The sequence below is a fragment of the Garra rufa genome, chromosome 15, assembly GCF_049309525.1.
Source record: "Garra rufa chromosome 15, GarRuf1.0, whole genome shotgun sequence".
NCBI lineage: Eukaryota > Metazoa > Chordata > Actinopteri > Cypriniformes > Cyprinidae > Garra > Garra rufa.
The window spans coordinates 5,904,364-5,917,587 of NC_133375.1; the positions used below are offsets into that span (position 1 = coordinate 5,904,364).

At 35.0% G+C, this 13,224-nt stretch overlaps 1 protein-coding gene across 1 annotated transcript in view; it reads left to right on the forward strand.

Annotated features, from left to right (window-relative positions):
• LOC141287215 (G kinase-anchoring protein 1-like) overlaps positions 1 to 10,148 on the forward strand; it is a 28,637-nt gene extending 18,489 nt beyond the window's left edge. Inside the window, exons 7-12 of the mRNA XM_073819348.1 lie at positions 3,093 to 3,236; positions 3,391 to 3,477; positions 9,295 to 9,358; positions 9,439 to 9,509; positions 9,615 to 9,692; positions 9,775 to 10,148. Coding sequence (XP_073675449.1) covers positions 3,093 to 3,236; positions 3,391 to 3,477; positions 9,295 to 9,358; positions 9,439 to 9,509; positions 9,615 to 9,692; positions 9,775 to 9,816 — 486 coding nt within the window. The 3' untranslated portion in view covers positions 9,817 to 10,148. The remainder of the gene's footprint in view (positions 1 to 3,092; positions 3,237 to 3,390; positions 3,478 to 9,294; positions 9,359 to 9,438; positions 9,510 to 9,614; positions 9,693 to 9,774) is intronic.
• The last annotated feature ends 3,076 nt before the right edge of the window (positions 10,149 to 13,224 follow it).

Consider the following 13,224-nt stretch of genomic DNA (forward strand, 5'->3'; position numbering starts at 1 on the left):
CCATGTTCTAAAAACAATTTTTAAATGAGGACTTTTTACTTTATTAAAAAAAGTATAACCTTTCGTTTATTTATCTTATATTTGTCTTACAGTGAGTAGAAAAATATATTGTACACTTTAATGCAAAATACATTTTTTCCTGATAATATTATAACTAATTCACTTTTTTTGTCTTTGACACAATGATGATTTGCAATTGTTATATACATTTTTTAAATATTACTGTATAATATATAATATATGTGACCCTGGACCACAAAACCAGTCTTAAGTCGCTGGGGTATATTTGTTATAATAGCCAAAAATACATAGTATGGGTCAAAATTATTGATTTTTCTTTTGTCAAAAATCATTAGGAAATTAAGTAAAGATCATGTTCCATTAAGATTTTTTGTAAAATTCCTACTGTAAACCTATCAAAATGTAATTTTTGATTAGTAATATGCATTGTTAAGAACTTAATTTGGAGAACTTTAAAGGTGATTTTCTCAGTATTTTGATTTTTTGCACCCTTAGATTCTAGATTTTCAAATAGATGTATCTCGGCCAAATATTGTCCTATCCTAACAAACCATACATCAATAGAAAGCTTATTTATTGAGCTTTCATATGGTGTATATATAGTTTTGTAAAATTTAACCTTATGACTGGTTTTATGGTCCAGGGTCACATATTTATTAATATTTTGAATTAGCTTTTATTTGTATATTTTAATTTTAGTTTTATTGATTTTGTGCTTTTTTCTTATTTCTTTCATATATTTCTGTTTAGCCTGAATTAAGTTTTAGGTTTATTAATTTAGCAGTAGTACTTAAGCTGATTTTTTTTTTCTTAGAATTGAGATATACCACAACTTTGATCCACTTCAAATGTTGACTACTGTACTTCAGGGAATTTTACAGAAAAATGGTTTTACAATGTGTATTTTTTTTTTAGACTTTATTTAAAGTGAGATAACTTACAATTGTGACTATGTATCTCTGTTTAGCCTAAATTAAGTTCTAGGTTTAGTAATTCAGCAGTAGTACTTAAAGGAGTAGTCCACTTTCAGAACAACAATTTACAGATAATTTACTCACCCCCCTGTCATCCAAGATATTTATGTCTTTTTTTCTTTAGTTGTCAAGAAATTATGTTTTTTGAGATAAACATTTCTGGAAATTTCTCCATATAATGGACTTAAATGGTGCCCCAATTTTTGAATCTTCAAAATAAATACGTACAAGCCCTAATGCTAGATGAGTTTCAGGTCTTAAAAGGTATATAAAAATATATTTTCTAAGAAAATGACCGAACGTTTCGGTAGACAAGACCCTTCTTCGTCGGCTGGGATCGTTTACAGCCATTTGAAGCTGCATTTAAACGGCATTTTGAAGATTCAAAAATCGGAGCACCAATTTAGTCCATTATATGGAGAAATTTCCAGAAATGTTTATCTCAAAAAACTGTTTCTTGACGACTGAAGAAAAAAAGACATAAACATCTTGGATGACAAGGGGGTGAGTAAATTATTTGTAAATTGTTGTTCTGAAAGTGCACTACTCCCTTAAGCTTAAACTATTTATTTCACTTGCCAGAGCAACATTTCTGATTATTGTTACTTATAGTAACGAATATTATTGTGCTATATGGAAGCCCGTTTCCACCACTGAAAGAATGAAAAAAATGTATTAATAAAAAGTTTATTGCGACTTATTTCACAATTCTGACTTTTTTTTTTAATTGTGAGATATAAACTCGCAATTGCGTGTTAAGTCAGAATCGCGAGTTATAAACTCACAATTGTGACTTTTTCTCAGAATTGCAAGTTTATATCTCAAAATTTTCACTTGATAACATGCAATTGCAAGGTATTAAGTCAGAATTGTGAGATATAATCTTGCAATTCTGAGAAAAAGTCACAATTGCACGTTTATATCTTACAATAATTTAGACTTTATAATTTGCAAATGCAAGTTTACATCACAGTTCTGAGGAAAAAAAAAGTCTGAATTGCAAGATTATGTCTCAGAATTGTGAATTTATTTCTTAAAATCGCCCTGTTATATCTCAGAACTGTGAATCATATCTGAGAGTTGAATAAATACGCTTTCTGTTGATGTATGGTTTGTTAGGATAGGACAATATTTGGCTGAGATACAACTATTTGAAAATCTAGAATCTGAGGGTGCAAAAAAATCGAAATATTGAGAAAATCGCCTTTAAAATTGTCCAAATAAAATTTTTAGCAATGCATATTACTAATCAAAAATTAAGTTTTGATATATTTGCGGTAGGAAATTTACAAAATATCTCATGTAACATGATCTTAACTTAATATCCTAATGATTTTTGGCATAAAAGAAAAATCGATAATTTTGACCCATACAATGTATATTTGGCTATTGCTACAAATATACCCGTGCTGCTTAAGACTGGTTTTGTGGTCCAGGATCACATGAAAATTGCGAGTTTATAACAGTCAGAATTGCAAGTTTTTGTCATGCAATTTTGAGTAAAAAGTCAGAATTGTAAGATAAACCTAATTTTATTTTTTGGTGGAAACTAGACTTCCACTTTTAGTTGATAAAAATTACATTTGAGATTAGAATTAGATTTGTAAATAGATTTGTAGATCTGTAATCTAAATCATTTGTTCAGTATTAAAACATTCAAATAAAACATATTTTTCTGTGGTCTAATGTAACTATATCCGTCCTTCTAACTTGTTCTGTTCTGGACAATGTTTAAAAATTAGTATTGTTAGCATTCCTTATGATAAATCATTTGTTGTGTTTCTCATTTGTGAATTGCTTTGGATACAAGTGTCTGCTAAATAAATAAAAATGTAATAGTTTTAGCTTTAATTAACAATAACAACACTGGTTTGAATGCATTTATACATGAAAATATACAGCTGACTTTATATTTTAGGAGGGTGTCTCTTGGCATTAAAAAGTTCAAAAAACCATAATAATAATTTTAAAGCATCATGCAGTGTGTCACATACAGATCATATTGCAGTGATGCTATTTTCTGGATTCTGACTGAAAGTGTCCAGTGTACCTTTTGTCCGATTTGCAGTTTCATCTTCCTGTTTTTTTCTTTCGAAGCCTGCGAATCCAGCGCTGCGTGACGACAAGTTTTTCAACCAGCTGGAGGACGATGTGAGTCGGATCGTCCAGCGTGACAAGCGCAGAGAGCAGTACAGCAACAGCGCCGGTCATGAGGTCAACACCTCCTCAGAGCAGGAGCAGGTCAGACTTCTGCCAGAATACTTACTCATTCATTCTTCCTGAGCTACATACAGGAAAAAAAAAAAACTGGAAATGGTGCAGAGGTCTGTCGTACTATGATGTAGAATGAAGCTCACTGTACCAAAACTCTTCTTTTCTTTCTTGAAACTCCCAGGATGTGAGAACTGAGCAGTTAAAATATGAACTGGAAAAGAAAGACCAGGAAATTGTAAAGCTGAAAAAGACAATTTCACAATGGGAGGTAAGATGTTTCTGAAAATCTGAAGAATACAGTGCCCTCCACTAATATTGGCACCTTTGGTAAATATGTGCAAAGGTGGATGTGAAAATAAATCTGCATCATTTATCCTTTAGATCTTTAATTAAAAAAAAAAAAAATCAAATTCTAACCTGTCATTAAAAGTAAAACAATGGGAACTGTGTGTGTGTGTGGGGGGGGGTCTCATTATTAAATAAATGATTTTCTCTAGTTCATGTTGGCCACTATTATTGGCACCCAATTATTGCAATGTCATTTTCCCAAGATAACAGCTCTGTGTTTTCTCCAACAATGTCTGATGAGTTTGGAGAACACCTGACAAGAGATCAGAGACCATTCCTTTAAACAGAATCTCTCAAGATTCTCCAGAATCTCTTCCCAGTTTTATGTTGGTGCTTCTTCTCTTCAGTTTCTACAGGGTTCAGGTCAGGGAACTGGGACGGCCATGGTAGAAGCTTCATTCTTTGCTCAGTGACACATTTTTGTGTTGATTTTGATGTTTGTTTTGGATCATCGTCCTGCTGGAAGATGCAACCATAGTCCATTATAAGATTTCTAACAGTCAGGTTTTGATTTTTTATCTGCTGGTATTTGATCGAATCCATGAAGCCATGTATCTAAACAAGATGTCCAGGACCTCCGACAGAAAAATAGGCCCACAACATTAAAGACCCAGCAGCATTTTGAGTATCTGGAAGGTTAGCTGCAAAAAAGTTTTAGTTTCATCTGACCATAGAAGCCAGTCCTGTTTGAAGTTCCAATCATGTCTGACAACTGAATATGCTGGAGTTTGTTTTTGAGTGAACCAGGAGGATTTTTCTTGAAACCCTCTGGAAAAACATGTGCTGATGTAGAGGCTGTTTGATCATTTTATTTTAGGCTTTCTGACCCCAAGACTCAACTAATCTCTGCAATTCTCCAGCTGTGATCCTTGGAGAGTCTTTGGACCCTCAAACTCTCCTCTTTATCATGTATTAGGATGATATAGACACACATCCTCTTCTAGGCAGATTTGTAACATCTGCAGTTGATTGGGACTTCTTAATTATTGCCCTGATTGTGGAAATGGGGATTTTCAATGCTTTATCTCTTTTCTTTCTGTTTTGTGAAGTTCAACAAACTGGTTCTGCACATCAGAACTACATTCTTTGGTTTTACTCCTTGTGATGGATGATTAATCCTGTGGAACAAAGTTATGGCTGCACAATTTTATACTTCTAGTCACCCTGGGGTGTTAAAATGTAAATACGAATAGGAATACGCTTCAGAGATATTTTATTCACAGGAATTTCTAGGGGTGCCAATAATTGTCGTCAACGTGCATTAGAGAACCATTTATTTCATAATGTGAGTTTGCCCCACTTTCAATTGTTTTACTTCAATGAAAGGTTAGAATTTTGTACATTTTTTGGAATGAAAGATCAAAGAGATAAACAATGCAGATTTATTTTCACAGCCACCTTTGCTCATATTTACCAAGGGTGCCAATATTAGAGGAGGACAATGTATTTGAATATGCATTTTTTACACAAAAACGAAAATTACCCCATGATTTATTTACCCTCAAGCCATCCTAGGTGTATATGACTTTATTCTTTCAGACGAATACAATCAGAGTTATATTAAAAATAGGGCCGGGACTCGATTAAAAAAATTAATCTAATTAATTAGAGGCTTTGTAATTAATTAATCGAAATTAATCGCATTTTAATCGCATATACATATTTGACCTGAGAACAGTGAGAAGTAAGTTTTTTCATATGGATTTTTAGTATACCATTGAATAATGACTGAATACATAAGCTTAAGCAACAAAATATTGTTTATTTTTGTTCAACCAAGTCCAACAGACCAGTGCAATATGGCCAACCAAAGCGGTCTCATCAGCTTCTTTGTCAATGTTCACTGTGGTTTGTTTTGTGCATTCCGCGATCGACAGGGTCCCTATACAGTGTTCACTGCTCCCTACTCTCTTAGCACGGTATATCCGATGAAGTGGACTTCGCTGACAATAATCGCTCATTTGGAATGCCCTGGAACATCATCAAAGCAAATCAACACAGATTATGATATAACATAAATAAATATTGTAATTTATCTTACTTTCAAATTTAAATACATATAAACTTATATACTATAAATATAGTCAAAATGTATATGTTTGGACCGTTAACTGATTTTTGTGGTCTTATCTCACACACTTTCTTTCCCACACACAGCCCATACTATCCAGTGGTAACGTTAAATAAAACAAGACAGAGTCTCACCTCGCTGGTTTTACTTTCATACAATACAATATGCAAATGTAACACGAATCGCCATAACCATTCATAAACACTCTAATTTGTATAATAATAACAACATTTATTGCAACCGCTCCATTTTTAGAGCCTTTAAAATAAACTTCAACGGCTCTGCTCCATCATTAACGTTACTTCTAACTGGTGACGCGGTGTGCAATGACAGTTGTGTGATTTTCCCCGTCCACTTTATAACATCCAGTTATTCCATATGCCGTTCGCAGTGCCCTTCGAACTGAACATGTTCACTCCCTTCGATTTGGAATCTCTTCCACTTCGCAGTGCACTTACGGTTGAATGGAACGCACCTCTGAAAGCTAGTTGGTGCTGCAGTATAATCGGTCCACCGAAACTCATCCAGTGAGAAACGTTCCGCGTTGAAAATAAGTGCGATTAAAATGCGTTAAAAAAATTTAACGCGTTATTTTTGTGTAATTAATTAATCTAAATTAACGCGTTAAAGTCCCGGCCCTAATTAAAAAATGTCCTGGCTCTTCCAAGCTTTATAATGGCAGTGAATGGCTGTTGAGCAAAAAAAAGTGCATCCATAATAAAGGCTTAGTGAAGCAAATCGATGCGTTTGTGTAAGAAAATTATCTGTATCTAAAACTTTATAAGCCGTAACCGCTAGCCTCTGCTTATTGTCGTACACTCATTCACGAGAAGTGGATCATGTAAGATGTAAACGTAACGCAAGATCCAGTGAGAATATGCTAGTCACGCGAGAACCACGTTTTCTTTACAGCAAAGGAAAACTAGTTTCCTCTTGGCTTATATTGAAATCCTCTCACATTTGTCTTTACAAATCTTTGTTTTGTACTTCTAATTTGTGAGCAGTGTTTTGTTTGGCTCTTTCCCCTGCACTTCCACATTCGTCACTTCTCATCGGAGCTTACGCTATGCCTACGTCCTATTTCTCCCTTGTGAACATGCGTCCAACAGCTACGCATCGATTCACTTCAGAAGGCCTTTATTAACCTTCCGGAGCTGGGTGGAGTACTTTTTATGATGGATGGATGCACTTTATTGGACCTCAAAAACTCATTTTAAAGTTTATAAAGCTTGGAAGAGCCAGGACATTTTCAAGAAAACTCTGATTGTCATATACACCAAAGATGGCTTGAGGATGAAAAATCATGGGGTAATTTTAATTTTTGGGTTAACTATTACCTAAGGGTGAGCTACCATTTAAAGGATTCGTTCAATTCCAGAACAAAAATTTACAGATATTTACTCACCCCCTTGTCATCCAGTCGTAAAGAAATTGTTTCTTGAGGAAAACATTTCAGGATTTTTCAGCATATAGTGGACTTCTATGGTTTAAACCTAAATGCAGGTTAAATGCAGCTTCAGAGGGCTCTAAACAATCCCAGCCGAGGAAGAAGGGTCGTATCTAGTGAAACGATCTGTCATTTTAATATTTGTAAAGTTTAACCAAGGCCTAAAATTAACACTCGCCACGTGCCAAATGTGAATAAAAATATGTCAGTCGCCTGTTGGCGGATAAAACTTTAACAAAATATAACAATGCAATGTAGTGAAAACAGACAGTTTTTAAAGAGATTTGCTGTTTTTGACGTAAGCGAATAAAATAATATTTTCCAAAAAATCATGAGCATCTGTTCTGTCATAAAAGACAAAAGCAAATCAAATAATAGGATACATTCAGGCTGATAAGGTTAGAGCAGTGTTTTGGCCAGCTTGTCACTAGACACAGTTCTAATAACTTTTACCTGAGAAGATAGTGCGGTTTTATTTTCGGAAGATTAACTTTTCCTTTCTTTATTCTTTATAACCCGAGAATGTGGCGACACACACCTGGGGTTACGCTGCCTAAACGGTGCAGTGAAGTATAGTTTGAAAGGCTGCGCATTTGACTGTACACATACGCAGAGCCGCTTCAGACAGTGCACTAATACAGACGAAAACACAATTATCTCAAAATGCGCAGTTTTGGCGAGTTACCTTGTAAACGTTGTCTTAAATGAGTTATAAAGTCTTAAATGACTGAAAGAGTTGAAAGAAATTCGGATATGTGTCAGATCTTCGTCACGTGCATCAGGTTTTAAAGAGACCGCGCTGATTTTAAAGTGAAACCTGCTGAAGTCTGTCATTGATGTAAATCAAAGAACAAAAGAAAAAGAAATCACTCAACTGCTCTAGTCGCTTAACTTTTGTGGATTAAATAAAGATGTTTATCTGTGTAGTTTATGCATATACTATTTATAGTTTATGTGAAGATTGTTTAAAATAATTTAAATGAAAAGTTAAATATTTAAGAGTCTATTAAATGTTAAAAACAATGGCTTTCAACTGTCATGTTGAATGGCTATAATTAATAGGTAAAAATGAAGGAAAATCAGGCATTTAATAGAGACACCAGTAGTAGGACAAAAAGCGTTGTAAATATGTTTAGTCATTGTAGTAGTAGTAGTAATAACTAAGGTTAGGAGTTTAATGGCTGGTAAACATTTTTGGCCAGTAAATTCTATCACGTCACCGACTATTGACAGGTGTGGCAAAAAGTTAGTTTTAGGCCCTGGTTTTAACCACAAATGCTCAACTTGTCTAGTTCTGCATTGCGCATGCGTACTCTGTACAGTTTCGTTCAATACACTTAGGGTATGTCGAAAAACTCCCATCTCATTTTCTCCTCCAACTTCAAAATCATCCTACATCGCTGCAGAAGAACCAACCCAGTGTTTAAAAAAGTGACCATGCAAAGAAGGTCAAACACCCTTTACAAAAAAGGTAAAATGGTGATGTAGGACGATTTTGAAGGCAGAGGAGAAAATAAGATGGCAGTTTTTCGACATACCCTAACTGTATTGAACCGGAGTGCACCGAGTATGCATGCGTCACAGAGCTAGACAAGATGTGCATTTGAGGTTTAAAAGTGTATAAATATTAATTTATTCCTGAAAATTACCAGTTGTTTAGCTAGATGAGACCCTTCTTCCTCAGCTGGGATCGTTTAGAGCCCTTTGAAGCTGCATTTAAACTGCATTTTGGAAGTTCAAACTCGTGAGCACCATTGAAGTCCACTATATGACGAAAAATCCTAGTATAGAACAATATTTCTTCACGACTGAAGAAAGAAAGATGTGAATATCTTGGATGACGTGGGGTGAGTAAATTATCTGTAAGTTTTTGTTCTGGAAGTGAACTAATCTATAATTTCATGTTTGTAATTGAAAAACAACTGTGATTACATTTACAACTGCAGTGATGATCTAATCATAAAAAGTGTCAATACTAATGACAATATTAAGGCTGGTTTAGATTTTTGTCAGAATATGTGTCATAAGGAAATACCTTTTGGCTAATTTGGGATTATTATGATAAATAACTCTTGTAATGATTTTGATGTTCTGCTGGAGCGTGTTTGTAGTTTATCTTTTTGACGCTGAACTAACAACTCACTGTGATTAAGAGGTTAAGACTTAGGCATGATTAAGAGCATGTTTCTGTTTACTAATTAATTGTTGTTGTGTTTCAGGATAGATATAAGGAAGTGAAGGCCAGAAACGCTCAGCTGCTTAAAATGCTTCAACAGGGAGAAAGTGAGTGCAGAGCATCAAACACTCCTCACATACTGCAGTCTCGCATTCATTCTTATTTATTCAGCTTTCTTTATTTTCAGTGAAGGACAAAGCTGAAATTCTGCTGCAGGTGGACGAGCTCCAGACCATTAAAGAAGAGCTGTCCTCGCAGGTGTGTGTCTGCACATCCACTGATTTACTGGATGCTGGGTTTTGACTTAATCATTGTGTTTCTGTAATATTTTGTGTGTGCCAAAATTTGTTTCTCCTTGTCCAGGTGACACAATTGCACACAGCTCTGGAGCAAGAGAGGTCAAAAGTGAAGGGCTTACAGTCGGACCAACCCAAACATCAGGTACAGTACATCCAAACCGGCTAGGACTATCACAATGAAATAGAACTTGTATTTAAATCAGCATATGTTCATGTTTTTGCAGGGGAACCGGAAGGGTAAAAAAGCATCAGATGGAGATGTATGAGGATGCATGTTAGAGGACAGACAGCTTGAATGTTTCGCCTCCTTTCTCAAGCTGATAATGTCTCTAATATCTGTTTTGAAACACCTCACCACACACTCTCTTAACCAAACTACCACCGTCACACACACACACTCCTTCTAATTGCTGCATAGTTCTGTTAGCCTGATCACAGTGACTCACCTGAAGAACAGAAGTTTGCTGGGACGGACGCTCATCTGTCAGCGCCTCTGCTTCCACACTGTTGAATAAATAAACTTCTGTTCTCTGCACTATGAATCAAAGGCATACAATCTTCAGTTGTTTTCAATAAAGATGCTAATCTACTTTTCAAAGTCTGTTACTTGAAACGCTTATTTCATTCTCGTCAGGTATTGTGTTGTACTGTCAAGCCCGAAATTATTCATACCCCTGGCAAATTCTGACTTGAAGTTACTTTTATTGAACCAGCGAGTTTTTTTTTTTTTTTTTATAAGACGATGTACAAGAGGCATCATTGTGGGAAAAAAAAAATTCTCAGCTTTTATTACATTTGAACAAAAAGTGTCATGTCCAAAATTATTCATACCCTTTGCAAACTGTCACAGTCTATGGGAAAATCCAAAGTTCTATACCATTCCAAATAGTCCAAGCTGTTCTAAAGCATCCTAATTACCCTGATTCATTGGGAACAGCTGTTTTAATCAACTCAACAGGTGAAAAAAACAAGCTCTCTGCTGTTGGTTTGTGGACAGTCATGACTAAGACAAAGGAGCTCACTGAGGACCTGTGGCTGCTCACAAGTCAGGAAAGGGCTATAAGCCATATCTAAATGTTTTGAAGTTCCAGTGGCTACAGTGCAAAGTATTATTAAAAATACTTAGTGAGAGAGGTAAAAAAAGAATCCGAGGATCACCACCAAGGCCATCCTGATGAATCTGGGCTCTGCTGGTGGCAACATCTCAAGGCAGACAGTCCAACAGACACTGCACACTTTTCCAGATAAGGCACACATAAGCCTGCTTGGCCTTTGCAAATGCTCATCTGGACAAAGAAGAAGACTTCTGGTCTTCTGTTTTATGGTCAGATGAAACAAAAATTGAATTGTTTGGCCACAAAGATGTAGCCTTCATTTGGTGTAAAAAAGGAGAAGCCTTCAACCCTAAGAACACCATCCCCACTGTCAAACATGGTGGTGGGAACCTAATGTTTTGGGGGTGTTTTTCAGCCGGTGGAGCAGGGAACCTAATCACAGTAAACGGCACCATGAAAAAGGAGCAATACATCAAAATTCTCAACAACAACATCAGACAGTCTGCAGAGAAACTTGGCCTTGGGCACCAGTGGGCATTTCAGCATGACAACGACCCAAAACACACAGCAAAAGTGGTGAAGAAATGGTTATCAGACAAAAACATTTACGTCTGCAGTGGCCCAGCCAGAGTCCTGACTTAAATCCAATTGAGAATCTGTGGAGGGAGCTAAAGATCAGGGTGATGGCAAGGAGACCCTCCAACCTGAAAGAGTTGGAGCTCATCGCTAAAGATGAATGGGCAAAAATACCAGTGGAGACATGCAAAAAGCTGTTATAGGAATAATAGGAAGTGTTTAATTGCTGTAATAGCCAATAAAGGATTTTCTATTGATTATTGAGAAGGGTATGAATAATTTTGGACATGCCACTTTTTATTCAAATGTAAATAAAAGATGAGCAATATTTTATTCCACAATGATGGCTCTTGTACATTGTCTTATTATCTTCTGGGAGATGTCTGTGTAATTTCTAAAAAAAAAAAAAAAAAACCTGCTGGTTGAATAAAAGTAACTTTAAGTCAGAATTTGCCAGGGGTATGAATAATTTTGGGGTTGACTGTATGTAATGAATGTATTGGATCTAAATACATTTTACATTTCATGTTTATATGTAATAAAGCCTAATGATAAGGATACATTTTTGGTTATTTAAAGGCACACTGAATGCAGAGGCAGTTTCTCCTCAAAATGTTTGATCAAAATAAATTTGTATTACAAAAATAAAACAATGCCAGTATTACGAAATACAACTTTAAAAAGTGCACCCAACTTATTTTTCAATGTGGAAGTAAGCTGTTTTCTGGTAATGTGTATATAACGAGTAAATAAAGTGCATAATTCATATTTAAGATAATACATTCATATAATGTGATAAGAAACCCTAGTTTGCAATATAAAGCAGCAAAACTAGCTGTTTTGAACAGCTATAAATAGCTGGAAGTGGATGAGACGGGAGGGCAAACCCATACAATGTACAAATGGCCACGCCCACTCGTACAGGAAAAATATGGTGAATAAATCACTCTTATTCTAAAGAAACATTGTCCAATAGCGGCACCAGTAGAAAAAGTCGCCTTCCCTGAGCCCAATGAGTTTTAACAGACCCCCTAAAGTATCCGGTGAGTTTGGTGGGGGGTAATTAATTGAGAATGAAAGTCACGTGAGAGGAGACAAGGCCTCCATTGCTATATGATTGGATATGATTGGTTATGTTCGGCTGTGATTGGTGATTGTTTATTTAACCAGTGAAAATGTGACTGGAACATTAATTTACATTTGATTAAAAAAAAAAAAAAAAACTTTGAGGAATCTCTGCACACCACTGAAGGTACAGTGTGTTTGTGCACATCATTTGTCAGTGTTTTTTAATGTGTTAATGGAGGTTAAATATACATGAATATGGCCTTATATGCTTGAAGTAAAACTCTTTGTTAAATAACTGGCAGTTTAATAATAATAATAAAAAAAATACTAATAAGAATACTGTTATTTCTTATTTTATTTACAAAATTCATTTGTCAATCTAAAATATTTTTTATACATGTGTACATATAATGAATATTTTAAAATGTAAAAAAAATGTAGATTCATTTATTTATTTTGAGTGAACTTTTGATGTCCAATATGCAAGACGTTTGGATTCATTACAGATGTTAGCCTACAAAAGGACTTCAGGAAATTGCTTAAGAAAATGTGTACATATTACATTTGTGTTCAATAAAGTATTATGTAATATCAGACCAGACTCTTAGTCTGTGCACCAAGGTTGGTCATTTTCCTGCAGGTTACATCGCTGCACCAATAGGTGGCGACAAAGTCTTAATGAATCTAATGAGTTTTTATGAATGATTCATTGAATTATTCATTAAACCCATTCTTATTTTACATACTGCTTTTCATATACCATATGTGACCTTAGACCACAAAACCAGTCATAAGTAGCACGGGTATATTAGTAGTAATAATAGCCAAAAATACATTGTATGGGTCAAAATTATACATTTTTCTTTTATGTCAAAAATCAGGATATTAAGTAAAGATCATGTTCCATGAACATATTTTGTAAATTTCCTACCGTAAATATATCAAAACGTATTTTTTGAGTAGTAATATGCATTG